We start from the raw sequence: 19,881 nt of genomic DNA, 5'->3' as shown, positions 1-19,881 counted from the left end.
TGATGACGTCAAATGCGCGCTTTCGTCGAGCGCGCTTTTGTGGACCGCGGTTTTGACGGGTCACGCCTAAAGCAGGACTAATGACCAATCCTTCCCTCCCCAGCCCACACCATCCAGCCAAATTGATGAAACTTCTTGGATGAAAAGTGAAGCATCTTCTTCAACGAAAAGAAGAAAAAAATACAATCCAGTTGCCTTTTGGAAAAAGCACCTATGAGACACCAATGAGCTGGACGACTAAGAATTTCCATTTGGTTAGGTTCATAAGACCCAGTAAATTCAGTAACATTATAGTTCAACATTTTTTCAGCCAATGTATGAAGAAAACATGTCCATTTTTTAATCCACTTATTAAAAACTAGACAATCTTTTCAGTATTTTCCCCAGTGTCATTGTTTGTTCTGCACATTGTAGGCTACATTCCACAAGCACAACAATTTTTACCCAAAAGAAAATTTATTAAAAATTACAGGTTGTCATACTCTTCACTCATCTGATATGTAGCAAGAAAACAGATCTGAAAAGTTATGCATTACTGTATATGCTTTGCATTTAGAGAAACACAACAACAAATATGTGTATTTCTGTCAAAGTAATGACACTTACTGATAATGGTTAATATTTTAATATTTTCTCCTAAAAGAACAAAACCTGTATTTCTTTGCTAGGATTCACAAACATAAAACATTTGTGATGCACAAATGATTTTTTTTAAAAAAAATCAGAACTCAAATGCAACAGATGCTAAGCACAGATCTGTTTCTCAACAATCATCCATGATGGTTGATTTACAAGCTACAATGTAATAAAGACATTGTAAGGAGGTTGATCCAGCCTGGGGATCCACCAAAGGATGGGATCTGTAGACTTAACATATATAAGGGTGCCCAGGTTGGAGAAGGCTTGCGAAAGGGCACTTTCAAATGGGGCATATCTAATAAATATTTTCACCAGATGTTTATAGGAATTTCAAGAATGAGAGCAAGTCTGAGAGATTAATACACTGCTTTTCCAGTCTGCAAAACTGACTGGAAAACAGAGAGTAGAAAGAAATTATAAAACGATGTCAGCTCTACTTACGAGAACCAGTCATATACTAAACAATGAATTTCTTAAAAGAATATCATGGCTACCATACTTCACTAGGTCATATATGTGGAGCAGGGAAACTACACCATCTTTTCAGTTCTTCTTCAAGAGGACCAAGGTTTGAAGTATTGATGCAATCTTTGACAGCCATTGCTTTCTACACGAGTAAAATTGTCCAGTGTTGAGTTCCTACTTAACCTGAAAACTATCAATAAATCATTTGAATTTTCTTTATGTGACACGAAATGCGCCCGGTCACCAGTAGCTTCTGGATGTGGGTTTTTTCCCTTACTTCAGCTGACCATGATGAAATTCGATTTGCAGTGAGCTTTAAAAAGAAGAGAAACAAGACAGGTTGACTTGGAGTAGAATTTATGTGCCTAAATCTTTTGATTCAAATGGAAAGCAGGGTGTGATTGCATGCGTTCTTCAACACTTTAATCCATTCCTGTAAAATACTCCCCTGTTGTCCACTGTCATATAAAGTATAATATATCCCAATGTCTGCTAGAGTGGGCATCTATAATAAATTTACCACAAAGCTAAATGGAGGCGTTCATGGTTGTATCTCGCAAATGTTTGATGAGATTTAAGTATTGTAGACTGGCAAGTGATTTTGATTTCCAGGATTCCCGAGAGACTCTCGGGGGATCCCCAGGGGTGGTAGAACCACACTGTAAAAAAAATTGTATCTTAGACCATTAACCAGGGTCGGCAACCTTAAACACTCAAAGAGCCACAAAGGTCCTAACCATAAAGCCCCCATTCAATTCTTGAGCTGACTGGAAGTCCGGTTCCCCCACCATAGAGTCTCCTCCTAGCATGGCGTCCTTTTTCCTATACCTGTTCTAACCAAAAGCATTATCAATTGTGGAGCCGACCGGCGACAGGGAGCCCCAGCAGAGGGATGAAAGAGCCACATGCGGCTCCAGAACCGCATGTTTCTGACCCCTGCTATAGACTAGCACAGTTCTCCTACCAGCTCAGCCTTAATTCAAGATCTTTACATGTCTTCAGGGGTCTCCACAATCAAAAGTCAAGATGGAAGCCACGAAAGTGTGATTGAAACTCCTTCCCTTTTTAATATGCATTGCATGCAGAGTTTAATTGCAGCATCACGGCCCCCATCTTGGACTTTTCTTTTTTTTTCCACTGTGGAAACATGTTTTGTGCATGTTTTCCTGCAGCCCAAACACCCTGAAAAAATGAGATTCAAAGAAACATCTGACCTTTTCAGTGCTGAAAAAGCATCCTGCTCAGAGGTTCCTGAGGTAAATTCTTTGATATGTGTGTGTGTTCATGAATGTAAACAGGCTGCAAACTTGAAATAAAAATGCAGTGCCGGAAAGATTTACCTATAAACTCTGTCACTGGGTCATGTTCACCTTCTGTCTTAATGGTTCCTGCAATGCTGTCATTTTCCAAAATTGGAAGAAAAAGCTGCACAAAGTCAGAGGTGTAGGGAGGAGCAATCACATCCAGGACCTATGAAATCAGATAGCACAAAAGACTGTGAGCTTCATTGTGATTGTTGTTGTTGCTTTTTTTTGGGGGGGGGGGGAGTAATTTTACTTTAAAACATTTAGAAAATAAATTGCTACGCAAAAGAAAACAAAGAAGATAATTAAAAAAAAAATAGTGAAGGGAGAACAAAATAGTAAATAAAATTTACAACGGTCATAACATTGCATTTCTTAGTTTTGTGACCGTGTGTTTCTTGGTTTTTGGAGCCTGTCATCAATCTTGCCAAATTCATTTTATTTATTTATTGGGAGAACTTATAGGACTGCCCACTCACTCACACAATAAAATAAAAACTCACAATAAAATACAACAACCCCCCCACTCAGTGGTGGGTTTCAAAAATTGTTCGAACCTACTCTGTGGGTGTGGCTTCCTTTGTGGGAGTGGCTTGCCATCCATGTGACCGGGTGGGAATGGCTTGTCGCCCATGTGACCGGATATGAAGATGCCGACGACACTTGTCAGAACCACCTTAAATTACCTCACACACAGCACTGGCATTCATAAGAATAGGATGTAAACTTGTTTTTTAAAAGGCATCTTTGGTTTGCGTTAAAACAACTTCAACACACACAATGTTCTCATTGCACCACAAACACAGTAGTCATCCTTACCTTTCACAGAGGCACTGAGTTTTATAAATATGAGCATGATAGTGTAGAATAATCATATCCAAGGACCAGTGATGGGTTTCAAAAAAAAATGGAACCTCTTCTGTAGATGTGGCCTGCTTTCCGGGTCCACTGGTGGAACCTCTTCTAACCAGTTTGGTAGATTTGATGAACCGGTTCTACCGAATAGGTGCGAACTGGCAGGAACCCACCTCTGCCCCCACTCCTCCTTCCCCAAGAGAGGAGGAGGTTTAAAAATTGCAATAGACCCACAAAGAGCCCCAATTACATCACAAGCAGCTTGTGCCATATTGTTAAAATACCGAAACCCAAGAAAGGTAGTCTGAAATTCTTTTAAGACAGTGATGCCCAACCTTGACAATTTTAAGACCCATGGACTTCTACTCCCAGAATTCCCCAGCAAGCATGGTTGACTGGGGAACTCTGGGAGTTGAAGTTCACAAGTCTTAACGTTGCCAAGGTTGGACACCCCTGTTCCTTGGCAGTTTTCCTTTATTGTTCTCACTTATAAACAGAAATCTTGCCAAACTAAAGCAACTGCTTGCTTGCATCATTAAAGATATACTGCGAAAGCCTTCCAACCAAACTATCTAAACTTCGCTGTCTCTTGGTCCTCGGAATGCAGCCCCTCCCTCCTGGGAATCTGGATTACATTTCACCACACCAGCGCAAATTACCATATTTTTCGGACTATAAGACGCACCCATGTATATGATGAACCAAGATTTTGAAGAGGTAAGTAAGAAAAGTTTTGCCTTCCCTCAGCCCACAGTAGCACTCTGCAGGCTTCAGCAGGGCTGGGGCAAGGCAAAAACGGGGGCATTTTTGCCTTGCCCCAGTCTTGCTGAAGCCTGTAGAGTGCTACTGGGGGCTGAGGGAAGGCCCATTTTTCACAAAAATGGGATGCGGAGATGGGGCTTTGGGAGGCCAAAAACGGTTGTATTCAGTGTATAAGACGCACCAACATTCCACACTGTTTTTTTTGGGGGGGGGGGAGGGAGATGCATCTTATCATCCGAAAAATACGGTAACCCATCTGAACACTGAAAACTCTTTTAACTATCCAAATATTTACTGACCTCGGTCACAAAATATCTGATCAGAGATATATCCGTGTCCAACTTCTCCAGGCATTTCCGGATATAGCTGACCACTGGCAGAACGTAGCCGCGACTCAACAAGTGAACCATTCTGTCCAGAAGAGTCTTCTTAAGTTCCAGCTGAGAAAAGAGAAAGTCCGTGAAAATGTATAGCGGTTTCTAGTGTTCCTGGAGAAAATATTATTCTCGTGCAATTTCTAGCGTGCTTACATCAGCAAAGGTGAAAAAAAATAAAACCTAAAATCTATCCGGGAGAATTACCTCGTGGGATTTATTTTTTTGGCTCCCTAACAAAATAGTTTTCTCCTCTGTTTAAGTGGAAACCAATATACTGCGCCCAGGGACCAAAATGTTTGTAAAGTTTTTTGAGGATTATTTTAATAGAGTGATTTTGGAGTTTTAAGGGATAACATAAGCCTTGCAGAGCCATTGCAAGCCCTTTAACGATCATACCCATTCCATTCTTTCCATCAGGAAGTTGATTGAGGGATGACTTTTGGATATTGAAAGCAACCAAGTGAATTCATATCATATCGTCATAATTATTATGAACATGTTTACTTCTCTTTTGTCATGTTTTTACCATATGCTAAATAAATCATCATCCTCACTACCACTAGGTATTTTGGCTCAACCTGTCATGGTGACCTTCTTCCCAAATTTTAAAAAAATATATTGTGTTGTTTTTTTTATTTGATCAGTAGTGGGAGCAAAACAAGGTCTGTATCACAGTGCCCTCTACTGATAAAGAAAATAGCTGCAATGTTTGTTTTGCTAGTAAGGTTTGAAACACAAAACAAGGAAGGGACCTTGGAGGCCTTCTAATCCAACCCCCTGCTCAGGCAGGAAACCCTACACCACTTCAGACAAATGGTTGTCCAAACTCTTCGTTAAAACCTCCAGTGTTGGAGCGCCCAGAACTTCTGGAGCCTAATTGTTGCACTGATTAATTGCTTTAATTATTCAAAAAAGTATTTTAGTTTTCTATTAGGAAAATATCACAACATGGAAAAATGAAGTAAGTAACAGAACAAAGAGTGGTTTCTCCCTTCTGACTCCCTACAATTTTGGACTGGGGCTCTTTAAACACTACATAAAGAAGGACATGACCAGCAAATTCAATTGAAATATGATTTATGGAGCTTTCTTCTGAAGCATCCTTGGTATTTAACTGAGCCATGGAGAATGCTCAGGAATGCATCTTTCTTTATTAATATATAGGAACAAAGAAGCTTTTTAATGCATGATGATTTCCCTAGCCAATTACACTAATTATAGACTTTCAAGTAAGTTTGGACTTCACTTTTTTACGTTGAATAAAAATAATTCTGAATTCTTTCTACAGATCCATTCAGTTATGGGTCTTTCAAAAGTATGAACCCAGATTCCCTAATTTTTTCTCTCCTTGGGAATGGTAATTTTACAAACAGGCAATCTACTTCAGCAATTTAATAAAATAATAGCAGTAGCCGTTGGACTTACTTACATACCACTTCGGAGTGCTTTACAGCCCTCTCTAAGTGGTTTACAGAGCCAGCCTATTGGCCCCAACAATCCAGGTTCTCATTTTACCGACTTCAGAAAGATGAGTAAACCTTGAGCCGGTGAGAATCGAACTGCAGAACTGCTGGCAGTCAGTAGTCAGCATAATTAGCCTGCAATGTTGCATTCTAACCACTGCGCCACCCTGGCTCTTCAGCTAATCAACTTCAGGATGCCCCATCAAAAGTCTCAACAGTCAAGAAGCCCATATTTTTGAATGTCTTCACCTGTTCCATGACATCAAGCTGCGAATGCTCAGTCTCAAAAAGTTTGACCAGAAGTTGCAAGACTAGGGGATGAAGCAGTTGGTGGCAGGTGCTGATCTGCAGAGCAAAAGGCAAAAGATAAGATCTGCATTTCTACTAATGTACAACCTTACATTATGAGACAACTATGACGAGGCCACAAACCTTAAAATAGAGAATTCAGGTAGTGGTCAACTTGCAACCATCCATTTAGTGGACCATCTGAAGTTACAAAGGCATTGAAAACTGACTTATGATCATTTTTCATACTTATGACCACAGCATCCACGAGGTCACGTGATCAAAATTCGGACTCGACACATGGCTCCAATTTATGGCGGTTGCAATGTTCTGGGATCATGTGATCACCTTTCGCGACCTTCTGATAAGCAAAGTCAATGGGGAAGCCAGATTCACTTAGCAACCGTCACTAACTTAACAAGTGCAGTGATTTATTTAATAACTGTGACAAGAAAGGTTGTAAAATAGGGCAAAATTCACTTAAGAACTGCCTCGCTTAGCTACATAAATTTTGGGCTCAATTCTTGCTGTAAGTTGAGGACTACCTGTACTTATTAAGAACTCTTGAATTCTTAAAATATAGAAAACATACGATTGCCAGTGAACTCAAATGTAGAAATGTTATCAATCCAGCTGAATGACCACTAAGGATTTATGCCCTCTGGCAAATACAAAAATTTGATCCTTAATCAGATTTATGCCATAGGATGAGACTGTGAAATATATTAGTATATTCAGTATATTAATATAGTACTATTTTGCAAAGACTGTATGAAAACAATTATCTGTCAATTAAAAAGAGAGTAAAAGAGAATAACTTCTATATCACTTTTTCAAAATACAGTGAAACCTGATTGCTATTAAGTTTTTTAAAAAGAATCTTTCAAAGATATGAATAAAGCTCTTGCAGTTGGATATATTTTTCCTCCAAGAACAGCCTTGCAAACTGAAACCCTTGCTGTAATAAAAATGGAACGTGTTAGTTAACAGATAGGGAATATTAGCTACTTCCACTTGTTGTGTTTTTCCCCACCTATTTTTAGAACTGCGGCCTGAAAAAGGTTTCGCTTCTCCAACAGGAAATAGTGATCACGTGACCCAGGGACGCTGCAACCACTGAAAATACATGCCAGTTGCCAAATGCCCAAATTTTGATCACATGGGTGTTGTGAAGCTGTGACAGTCCTAAGTGACATAACCAGTTGTATCAAGTCACTTTTCTCAGTCACCTTTGCAACCTTAAACAGTTGCTAAATGAACGGTTGTAACTCAGCTGATCCAAAATATTAGTAACGATAATAGTATAGCATATACCAGGGTCAGTAAACAGCAAAATAAACCAAGTAGTTAGTGAATTAACCTCCCAAGCCTCATTGGGGAAACAACCATTTCTTCAGAGTCTTACAAAATTTCCCAAAAGATTGGGGCCGTCCAGGTCCCTGAGAGGAAACACTGTTCCAAAGGACTGCAAAGAGATCTTATCATGGCAAACATATCTGAAAGATAAAGCCAGGCTGATTTGTCACTCAGCAGAACTCAAAGACCTCACCTCGTCCAACAGTGCCAAATGTACTGGAGTGTGATCTGTCTGAAGCTGGAAATATCGCGGTTCTGACACTGTCCAGTCAACCCATTTCAATACCCCCATGGCTACAACTGGAAACCTAAGGAGAGTGGAAAGCAGAGCAAGACATGCCAAATTAAGGCAAATACTGTTAGAGTATTCATGACTGGGAGAGACATGGTAACAAGGTCAGCCAATGAATAGGCATAGCAACTAAGTCAGCCAATGGGAGCTTAAAAAGATCTGAGTCTGTGCTGAGAATCAAAACTGAAACTGTCTGCTCTGAACTGAAAATTCATCTCTGCTGTACTGCTGCTTGTAACATTTGGGGGACTAGTTCTCTTCCTTCCCCAGCCTTTTCAAGAATTATTCCAGTTGCACACTCAATTTTCTTCTACAAAACTGATAAGAAACCTGTTCCCTTTATTATTGTCCCTTATTGCAAACCCAGATCAATGAAATTCTCAAAGTTACCCAGATGACCCTGCAGATTTCTTAGGCTTGCTCTCCACAAACACAGATTTAAAATCAGAAATTGCACACTTCCTTAATATTCTGTGTAATGCAAACCAAATTTTGCATTTTTAACCAAAGAAACCATGTTCTAAGGCGAGGCTTACCTGATACACTGATAAAGGGTACTCAGCTCCGCGACAAGCTCCGAAGCACCTTTATTCTCATTGCAGCAAAGATTGTGAACTGTTTCAATCGCTTTTGAAGTTGACTTGAGCTCATCTTTATTGATGCTAACCCTCTTGTTCTAAGAAATGGTGAAATTTGGTGGAGGAGACAAAGGGACATTCCTATTGAAACCTAAATTGGCACAGAGCCGTTTAATAATTTTTTCTTAAAAGTATGTATATTTCTGAGTTTGGGTGAATGGAAGACTCATTGGATACTAGACAATTCTTGACTTACGACCACAATTGGGACAGAATTTCTGTTGCTAAACAAAGCAGTTGTTAAGTGAGCCATACTAATTTTATGACCTTTCTGCCAGCATTGTTAAGTGAATCATGAGGTTGTTAAGTGAATCTGATTTCCCCCGTGTACTTTGCATGTTTAAAATTGTTAAACATAGTCATCTATTTATTGGACTACCTATGATCTAGCTCAAAAAACTAGATTTCATTTCAATTTAAGGAAAACTTTTCCGATGGTAGAATTTGTGGAACAGTCTATGGAAATTGTGGATTCTCCATCAAAAGGTTTTTAAGAAGAGGGTGGATAGCCAGCTCTCCTGGATGGTTTAACTGGTTTTCCTGGACACTGCAAAATGTTGGGCTAGATGACCCTTAAGGTCCCTTCCAATGACATAATTCTATAAAATCCCTTGTATACAATACACCTATGAACAAGAATGCAGAATCTGTAGCATAAGTACGCTTTCCAACAGTTCTAGTGGTGAAAAAGATGGGAATTGTAGTTTAGGAAATCAAGGAGAGGGAAATCAGAGTTTCTATTGCAATTCTTGCTAAAGTCTCAAATATCTATCATTATCACCCTCCATTCAGCTTGTTTGCATTTGTAGAAAAAGTACAAGAAGAAGAAGAATTAAGACTACTTGAGTCAAAGACCTCTTTTTGGTTGAAGAACATGAAAGCTATTTCTGTAAATTTGGAAGCCAAGCATACAGTTTCATTCTAAACAATGCAAGCACATAAAGTAATATAGTTATTATCCTGTTCCAAACCACCAATTTATTTCTAAACCATCATTCAGCCATCCCAAGTCTACCTTCTTCCATGTTTCCACCACGCTAGCTGCATAGGCCAAAATGTGGATATATTTGTGCTTATGGTCCTGATTGATTTTTGCTCCTGGCTTGAACAGCGACAGCATAAAGAGATCTAAAAAAGCGGGAACTCTAATCTGTAGGGAAATGAAACAAAAACATATCAACGGCTTACGGAAAGCCAGATTTTAAATTGATTACATCTCAAAATATTTTCATTTCCAAGAAGCTGAATTTTGGAACTAAGACTAAGTGTTATGTTTCCATTTTGACTCTTGATACTTAAAAGACTATTCCTTCATTAAAAACGTATAAAGTCAAATCAAATCAACTGCCTGCCTTCAAAAGAAAAGAAAACCCAAAACTACTGAAATCTAAAAGTTTGTGAAGGCCAAGACATAGGTAGTTCTCGACTTATCACAACTGGGATTGGAATTTCTGTGCAAACCGTCATAACTGTGAAAAATTATGCAACAGCTGCCCAAATCATCCAAAAGAAAAGAGGAATGAGGTGTCTACAGAAGGTGGCAACATTATCCTGTTACAAAACAAGATGAAGATATATGTTGGTCCCCCTTAGCAGTAGCAATAGAACTTAGACTTATATACCGGTTGACAGTGCTTTACAGCCCTCTCTAAGCGGTTTAAAGAGTCAGCACATTTTCCCCAACAATCTGGGTCCTCATTTTATCGACCTCGGAAAAATATAAGGCTGAGTAAACCTTGAGCCTGGTGAGACTCGGACTGCCAAACTGCTGGCAGCCGGCAGTCAGCAGAAGTAGCCTGCAGTACTGCATTCTAACCACTGTGCCACCAAAGCTCTATGGCAATCACATGATCTTGGGATGCTGCAACCATTATAAATATATGCTGATTGCCAAGCACTTGAATTTTGGCAACAAAGGCTCATAAAGCTCTTCAGGAATGATGTCTTATGAAGAGCACATCCAAGGGCCAACAGATAAGTAGGGGATCACATTTTTCGGTACCTACAACACAGGGAGGAAGGTCCTGCTAAAATCCAATAGGTGGAGGCTGCCTTTGTATGCACAAATATTACAGGCATGTCTGCCCTAACAGGGTGTCAATATGTGAAAGGAAAAGGCCAAAGGATGCGTAAAAAAACTGGACTAAGGCCCTCAGGTAGAGACCCTTTGAAGCAATGGGTTGGACCAAGGAAAGAAAATCACCTTGTCTGCTCTGGCCCAACAGGGCAGTATTGCACTCCTGACTTGAAAATTAGAGAGTGGAATACATCTGCAGATTTCATCTTGCATCTTGGATGGCTTGGGCATCATAAATAAGGATGACCCATACATCTCCTTCGATTCTAATTCAAATTGCAATGACAATGATCATTCCTCAGACCAGCATTTCTCAACACTGGCAACTGTAAGAGTTAGATGCACTTCAAACTCCCAGAATTCCCCCGTCTGCATCATATACCGAGAGTTGGCTGGGGAATTCTTGGGAGTTAAAGTCCATCTATCTTAAAAGTTGCTAAGACTGAGAAGATATTTCTCCCTGCTACCCAGCAGAAAAAGTAACTAACCTCAGAAATAAACATCTATACTCTGAGAGACTACCATAGACTTTGAAACTGCTGCTGAACCGTATCTAAATCAGTTTTGCTTCTTAACTGAGAGTGAGGATGGGGAGCTTTGAAGAAGTGTAGGTATTTTTCCTCCAAGGGAGGTTGCTACTAACCAGTTCTACAGGAGGAGGATCCATGCTTGTGAACATCTTGAAGAGGACTGTGATGTCTGCTGGATTCAGAGCTCCTTTCGACAGCATGGCACCAAGGGCTTGGCAGGCACGGGGATAGGAAGCGGCAGTGCCCAACGCTAGAGTGATCTGACTGGCATCATGCCCTCTTCAGGAGATCAAGTAAGTACAAGAGACAGAGGAAAGCTTCAGAAGACATAGTAACTGGTCACCAATAACAGTGGAGACCACCTAATGAGCAATCACCAAAAGTGTTTGGCATTTTATTAAGAAACAAACAGAATCAATTATGCTGTGTGGACAAAATGCAGAGGAGGTTCAATTGCTCACATGACCTCCCAACTATTATCATTAAATAGACCAGATTTATGCAGCATGTAACCTGTGTTCATCCATCCATCCATATACATTGCCCCATTCTAAGAGACTGGATAATTTGACATTTAAATTTGGCAGAAACAAATAGATGATTGCCTACAATTTCCAAGCCAAAAGCCTGCTAAAACTGCAGTATTTTCAGTGTTCTTCGAAAAGTCCTAAGGAAAGGAGATAGGAAAACCTTTCAAGGCTGTGGGTCTCATAATCGGGGAGACGGGGAATTGCTATTAAAGTTTGCCTTCTGGTCCACACCATCTTACCTCCCACACACCTTAAGCAGATTCTCTCTAGATCACAGTTTCTGCGTCTTGGCAACTTTAGGATGTGTGGACTTCCAACTCCCAGAATTCTCCAGCCAACATACTAGATGGGGTGTTCTTGGAGTTGAATAAACGTCTTAAGGTTGCCATAGATTAAGAAACACTGTTCTAAATATCTGGACAACATGGGCAGAACCTTAATTAGAAAAGACAATTTAGAACAAGCAGGTCTTATAGTAAAGTTTTAGATGCTACTGCACCTAAGAGATGTGGAAGTATGAAAGAACTCAGAAAAAGCTCTATAAATTTGTATTTCTAAATTACCAGTTCTAATGTAAATTGTACACTTAATAATATGCCAGGCATGGGTGCATACACAGGGGCACAAGCGATGTCACCTTGAAAGTACACAATCTGTGACATTTGCCATATTGATATTATGGTGCACCTGATGTTGTTCTGATGACTTGTCTGCTTGCATAACATCATGATATGATTTTCATACACTATTTAATTTTGGGATCATGCTTAGAATTGAATCAGGCATCCTTATTTATAGACTAGAATGATCCTGAGGCATGCAACCCAGGAGCGCCATAAATTACACTGGAAAAGAAGTGAAGCAAGATCTTACTTCTCATGAGCAAATCGCTGGACCTCTTGAGCGATTCTACGCACGGCGGATCCCCCTTGTTCTTCTTGCGCTAACATGGACATTATAGCTTGAGCAAAAAGATACGTGTGTTCACCGTGGCACACCATTTTCTGCAAATACATTGTCACAGAACATTCAGAAACATGAAGGTGTCTAATATTATGGGATAGCTATAGTTTTCACTCTATAGAAGAACACATAAACACCACAAAACAGCTCAGAATTTTGTTTAAACCGTATTTCATTTAAATGTCTGCCAGTTTGAACTGAGGTAACGGAATGTGAGAAAACTGGCAGTTGGAATACAGTTCTTTGCAGGTTGGGAGGGGGAGTAGAACTCCTTAGCATCAGAGCATGTTAATTACTGTATAAGAAATACTAATGATCTGATAGTCATTTCAAAAAAAATTCTTTCTTAGTGAGCATGTAGAAGCCAAAGGAACATATGTACCAAATTTCAAGTTTGTAGTCTTTAGGGTTCTGGAGATTTCGTCATCAGTAAGTAGTATTTAACATATATATCTATATCTATATCTATCTATCTATATATATATATGTGGCTAAGATGTCTGCCTAATATGTAATATAGCCCAGGTTCAAATCCCAGTAAGGGTATGGCTAGCTGATGAGAGCTAAATAGCTTGAAATAGATCTATACTAGTCTCCCTTTATTTATTTATCAGCACAAATACAACAAATGTAACAAAAAAAGGCAACAGTAAAAATATTGGGTTTCTGCCTGGGTGGTCTCTTGTGAGGAGCCGAAGGACAGAGAATGGAAGTAGTGATCTTCCTCCCATATGTGGGCATACCGGGGGTTGTAAAATCTAATAGATACTGTTCACCCTGGCTTGGCTGATAACGGATAAGAGCCTGTGGCCTAATGGCTAAGATGTCTGCCTAATATGTAATATAGCCCAGGTTCAAATCCCTGTAAGGGTATGGCTAGCTGATGAGAGCTAAATAGCTTGAAATAGATCTATACTAGTCTCCCTTTATTTATTTATCAGCACAAATACAACACACACACACACACACACAAATATATATATGTATGTATGTATATGTATATATGTATGTATGTATGTATGTATATAATCTCTCTCTCTCTCTCTCTCTCTCTCTCTCTCTCTCTCTCTCTCTCTCTCTCTCTCTCTCTCTCTCTCTCTCTCATATATATATATATATATATATATATATATATATATATATATATATATATATATATATATATATATATATATATATTAAGAGAGTAGTAGCTATGACATCAAAGACCACTGACCTAGCCACAGGCCTGGAATGTTACCATTCCCTTGCACTTTTTCCACAGCAAGCATTTTTAAGAACTTGACATTTCCTAAAAAACCAACAACCACACAAAAAGAGGAGATAAGGCTGCAAACTCACAGCAAACTCTGGTAGATTCTTCTCCAGATTTTCTTCTCCACCATCTAAGATAGTAGCCAGAGATGTCCGCAATACCCGAGAAAAAACTTCCAATTGCTGGCAAGCTGTTGATACACTGGTGATCTCCCCTTGGTATCCAGCATCAGAGATAAGCTGCAACCAACCAAAAGGATTTCCAACTGAGACGGTAGACGTTTTGCAATCCGAGAGGATCCCTTCATCAATATCACAAATACCATTAAGTATGTAGACTAGGACTGAAGGGGAAATGACACCACTTCAGCACCTAGGGCATGAAAATCAAGAAATAAACACTGGAAAACATTATTTCTTCCGGGTTCAGCAGGAGGGGGAGGATTATAAGAATTAGAATTAGTAGAATAAGAGGGAGGAGGAGGAAGAGGAGGAGGAAATAAAAACACAGTCAAAATGAATATAAGCCAGTCTACACAATTTTATTGGCAGTATTGCAGAAGTGATTTGCCACTGTGTTTCTTTGGGGATTTTTTTAAAAAAAATCTCAGTCCATTTTGTAAAACCTGGAAATCCCAGATCTCTCAGCCATGAACTAAGCAGATCCAATTCTGTTTTACAGCAATGGTTGGCTAGATCCTGCTACCAACTGGCCATATTTCAGAGCAAATATTATATATTGGAAGCTAGAAATAGTTTGGCTCCTAAGAATTTCTCCAATCGTTAGATACATGCATGAATGTACGGATAAATACTTGCAATATGACAACGGAGAAGCTCATGTTCCCCGTGGCAATCTTGTGTGCATCTTATTCAACTAAAAACATGACAATACAATGCCCAAAAGACCAACTATGCAACTGTCTTCCTAACATTGTTAGCCTCACCGATCTACTTACAAATTTGCATTAAAAAAAACAGGAGAAAGCTGACAAGCTTGCTAGTTGAACGAAAAGAACTGTATTTACCTTGACAGTGAAGTTCAGCATGAGACAGTCCGGATGAGCTTCAGCCAGCTTGTAAAAGAGGTCTCGCCATGTTGTGTGTGCTATCATTTGCTCAAGCCAGGCTGGAGTCTGTCAAAACCAAGAGCAACAGACCAAGATGGGTCGGGCAGTCAGGAAAATCAACCCATGCTTTTAGAGTAGAGCCCTCTCTAAGCTGTTTACAGAGTCAGCCTATTGCCTCTAACAACCTGGATCCTCATTTTTCCCACCTCGGAAGGATGGAAGGCTGAGATTTGAACTGCCAAATTTCAGGCAGCTGGCAGTCAGCAGAAGTAGCCTGCAATACTGGATTCTAACCAGTTACTTACTCTCTCAAGAATCTTTACTACTCAGTTTACAGAGTATTTACAAACCAACTATGGGCAAGTCAGGTGACGCACTGCCATGTCTTGGTCAAAGCAGATATAGTCACACAGTATACTAAGGTTGGTGGATTTACTTTTTGGATGGCTTAGGTACATAGGATGTCACTTGCCCTCCCAAGGACACCTGTGACTCAGCAAAACTCAACCCACTTGGTGAGTACGTGCTTCAAACTACCATGCGAAGCCCAAACATGGATTATTTCAGAGAGCAGATTAAAGCATGTGGTCAGAAGATAACTGGTGTGTAAGAAAAAAGAAGTAGATAAGGTGCAAATGGCAGTGTGTGTATCTTTTCTTTTAAGGACCAGACTAATAAGGTACTGAATGCAACAGCTTCCAAGGTTTGCCAGCCCACGAAAGAGGCAGACGCATTTCTATTCAATTGTATGCAAAAGCACAACTGATGTCGACATGGGAAAGTCTGAAAAAGCTGCTCACACGTTCTTTTTTTTTGAGAGAGAGAAGGGGGGGCTGCTTGCCTTGAACGAGATGGTGCTATACAGGATCACTGTCAGTTTTACCCCATGGACACTTTGAACAGCTCAGAATACATCTAGGAACCAGAACTCGGTATATTTGATCCTATTTCTGCTGTCTTACTTTTTGCTACTTAAAACTCATCACATTTGCTTATTGGTACTTTTAGCTGCTATTTTTAATTTAAATTTAAATATGAAATGTTTTTGTCAGCCGTCCTGGAAAAAAAAACACCTCTGATTTGAAAAGTAAAACAACAGTTAAACAAATGAGAAATCTGTGTGTTTTGAGAACAAGTCTCTTCTCAAAACACAGCAAAAGTTTCTGAGTTATATTCTTCTCTGAACTTGAGAGAAAAGGAAACTGTGTTGTTACCCCACTTGGCTGAATCAAGTTTTTAAGTTACCTCTCCCTCCTCTGTGAAAATGGAATCTGCTTTACGTGGATCAAAGTGTTTAATCAGCAAACTTTTTAAGTGGTTTTCCACGGTTTCCTGGACGTGAATGGGTTCAGCTCCTGCAATAAGAGATACTCACTATAAATTTCACATAGCAAAACCTTCAGAATTCTCACATTATTATTTTGCGCAAAAGAGCATAGTCCCTTAATGCCATTCAATTTAATGCAAGGAGCTTTAGAATATGTTGATTCTGAAAATTTTTTGACTCAGCACCACTATCTAACATGATATTTATAGAACATATTCAAATGTTAGGTACAGATAGTCCTCGACATATGACCACAATTGAGCCCAACATTAATGTTGTTAAGCAATGCAGTTGTTAAGCGAGTCACACCTCATTTTACAACTTTTTTGTTGCCAGGGTTGTTAAGCACATCCCTGTAGTTGTTAAGTTATTCCTGTGATCATTAAGTGAATCGGGCTTCCCTCATTGATTTGCTTTGCTGGCTGGGAAAGTCACAAATGCTGATCACATGACCCTGGGACAGTGCAACTGGCATAAGTACATGCCTGTTGCCAAGCACCTGAATTTTGATCATGTGACCGAAGGGATGGGTAAGTGTGAGAAATGGCTATAAGCCCCCCTTTTTAGTGCTGTTGTGACTTTGAACAGTCACTAAATGAATGGCTGTAAGTCAAGGACTACCTGTACTCATTTATATACAGACAATTTTGAATCATTGAGATGTGTAGTTGCAGCACCAAACAGAACTGAAAAAAACTCACAAATATTTCTAGAGAGTCTAATACGAAGCTAAAACTGTAAATAGATGATCTCATGTTTTATCATTGGTGACATCCTATAACTGACTGGTTTGTATTTTTTGGCTGGGGGGGGGGTGTCTTACTGGGGGGGAAAAAGCTGCAGCCCCAAAGTCAATTACCTGTTTGAATAAGCCATTCAGCCAAAAGATTCACTGTCTGAGCCACAGCAGTGTAATTCTCTGATAAGAGCTGAATCACATTCTCTGGAGAACCACCTGCCTGGAAGTACCTGTGAAAGGATGCAGGATTCTCATTTAAGAAATTCTTAAGAGTAGCATTTCTCAATCCTGGCAGCTTTAAAATTTGTGGACTTCAACTCCCAGAATTCCCCAGCCAGCAACCTGGGAATTGGTCTGCTCATTTTAAAGCTTCAAAGAGGAAACACGGTCCCAGAAAATCAGGTATCAGATCTCAAGGCAGTTGAGACCCTCAGCCAGTTATTGTACCCACAATCCCCCTTTCCAACCACAATGCCTGAATTAATATACATTTACCGTTTTAAAGTATTAAAAATGGAGGGTTCCATGATGTAATCTCGGGTGGAAAATTTGTGAAGGCATTCCTGCTGGACCTCAGCATCATCTTCCCCTCCATATTCATCATCCTGGTGGTCGTAAGAGTTAAAATTGTCAATATTATTTTCACTACCGCTCTGGGTTTCTTTGGTGTGGCAACAGACAGCAACATTAGCCTAAGCATGGAGTTAGATCATAATTGGGGTTCCGGAGTCTTAAAGAAAGATGCTAATGGCAGCCAGATTTATGTATCTTAAGATGCCTCAAGTTATGGTAGATGAGAGCAACTTGTAGTCTCAAGTTTTACTTTTGGGATTTCCAGCCGAAATCATTGGGGAGGAATTGAAATGCCCAAGCTTCTCAACTATGGAACATCTTCCACTCGTGTGAATCTGCAGACTTAAGAGGGCTCAGAAGAAAGCACAATAGGAAGTCTGATCAACCAATCAGGACGCTCATTTCAGCACAACATGTGACTGAGATTTGGGAGGTGTGCGCATCGGCCAATCTGCAACCACCTGCAACATAAAACCATCAACTCCTTCGCTGCGTAGATATGCATCAACGCCTACATGCAGTTGTGGACAAGTCTAAATCAAGCTTTAGTTAACAGCTTACCAACACACTAATCCACACACTATGGTGAGATTGTAAGAAGTCAAAGTGGCCGAAACAGTAGAGTTGACTCACAACCACAGTGGAGCTTGTGTCATGATAAAATGGGTCACCATTGTAACTAATCCAATTTTATTATCTTTTTTTTTGGTGGAAGCTGATAAATGGATTGTCATTACGTGAACCAATTATTGCTATGAGATGGCTTTGACAAACAAACCCAAAGTAAAATTTGTCACACAAACTTTTGGCAAAAATGTCATACAATGTGGTCATGAGGCCAGCCAAATAGAAACTCGTACCCTAGGTTTGCTTAGGGCGGTGCCTTCTGCAACTCCGAGTGGGATTCGGGTTTAAGTGAATTTACACAGGACCAAAATCTGAAATGAATTCTTTTTTAAAAAAAAATGCTACCCTTGGTGTAGCTGTTTCCAGACAATTTCAGAGGACACATTGCAACAGCCTGGTCAAAATAAGGCCCACCCAAGACGATTCATTGCCCCCACCCATCCCCCACCAAGGCAGGAATTGTTGTAGAAAGTCTGGAGCGTTTTAAAAATATTTTTCCTTGGGTTAAAAAGAAAGCCAACTCGGGTAATTATGTGGTCACTGGGAAATAGTTTTCTTTATCAACAAAAGGGGTTTGCTATTGTTTTAATTTCCCAGTCCAAACAATATTGCTGGAATTTTCTAGTTGTCTCTCATTCGACCAGATCTGGCCTGTTTCCCCCCCCCCCCCCAAAAAAAAATCAACTAACTTTTTATCTTCATGCTGCCACTTTCTGAGACACTCTCAGAAGACAAACCTTAAGGACCTTCTTGGGGAGTTGACTTTGGACAACCACCTCAATTTAGGTTCTTCTGCTATAATTATAATTCCTAAAGGACCCTATGAGAAGACTCTTCTTTTAGCTTCAGTGAAAAAGGGGCGGCTTTGTGTGAGAAAAGCAGCCTTATCCCACTGCTGATTGCCCTTGACTTACCAGCACAACTGGGACCAGAGTTTCGGTTGCTAAAACAAGGTGGCTATTAAGTGAGCCATGCCCAATTTTACGACTTTTCATGCTACGGCCGTGAAGCAAATCTAATCTCCGCAATTAAATGCATTCCCACGATTGTTAAAGCAAATCCAACTCCCCCCCCCCACTTTGTTTCGCTGCTGGAAAATCAATTGTTGCAAAATACACACACACACAAAACACACACACAAAACACACACACACACACACACACAGAGAGAGACACAAACGCGCGCGCGCCTAAGTACAGAAATACAAACGCGTTTGCAAGCGAACGGGCGCACAATATGCAAAACGTATAGTATACGTGTGTGTATATACATACATACATACATACATACATACATACATACATACATACATGTCTGCATGCATGCAAAACATATATTCTGATGCTGCATTTGCAAGGGAGCGCGAGAAACATCGGACAGCACATGTTTTGTTGCACCGGTTTCTTGCAACAAAAATGTCATTTTCTTGTACATTGCATCGGTGGCTACGAGATACCACAGCGGGGGGCGGGCGCTTGCCGGGGTCTCTGGTAAAGTCTGCCGGGGGGGGATGAGAGGACCCGCTTCTCCTGCCCATCCCGCAGCCCGGCAAGAACGACCCCCGCGGCGGCTTCCCGGGAGTGGGGGGACGGGACGGGACGCGGACCCCTGAGGCGTTTCCGTTCGGCCACGTGTAGCTCACCGCTCCTCCGTCGGTGTCGTCGCCCCACTCCGCCGTGGCGGCCGCGAAAAACTCGGGCTCCTCCATGGGCTCCGCTGGCCTCCCGCTCAGGCAGCGGCACGGCCGCAGA

General features: G+C 40.4%; 1 protein-coding gene across 1 annotated transcript; it reads right to left on the bottom strand.

Moving 5' to 3' along the window:
- Positions 1-437: 437 nt before the first annotated feature.
- On the bottom strand, positions 438-19,881 carry NELFCD (negative elongation factor complex member C/D). The gene is made up of 15 exons (XM_014052168.2): positions 19,773-19,881; positions 17,425-17,534; positions 17,050-17,159; positions 16,109-16,218; positions 14,822-14,929; positions 13,881-14,033; positions 12,450-12,580; positions 11,160-11,325; positions 9,455-9,589; positions 8,338-8,477; positions 7,703-7,817; positions 6,115-6,210; positions 4,325-4,465; positions 2,445-2,574; positions 438-1,417 (listed from the first exon to the last, which is right to left on the bottom strand). Exons 1-15 carry the CDS (start codon positions 19,836-19,838, stop codon positions 1,383-1,385), a joined length of 1,746 nt encoding a protein of 581 aa, XP_013907643.1. The 5' UTR covers positions 19,839-19,881; the 3' UTR covers positions 438-1,382.

The sequence above is a fragment of the Thamnophis sirtalis genome, unplaced genomic scaffold (genome assembly GCF_051295495.1).
Source record: "Thamnophis sirtalis isolate CommonGarterSnake01/CBP01778 unplaced genomic scaffold, rThaSir2_p1.2 scaffold_7, whole genome shotgun sequence".
In the NCBI taxonomy this organism is placed as follows: Eukaryota; Metazoa; Chordata; class Lepidosauria; order Squamata; family Natricidae; genus Thamnophis; species Thamnophis sirtalis.
This window is presented reverse-complemented; position numbering and strand designations above follow the sequence as displayed.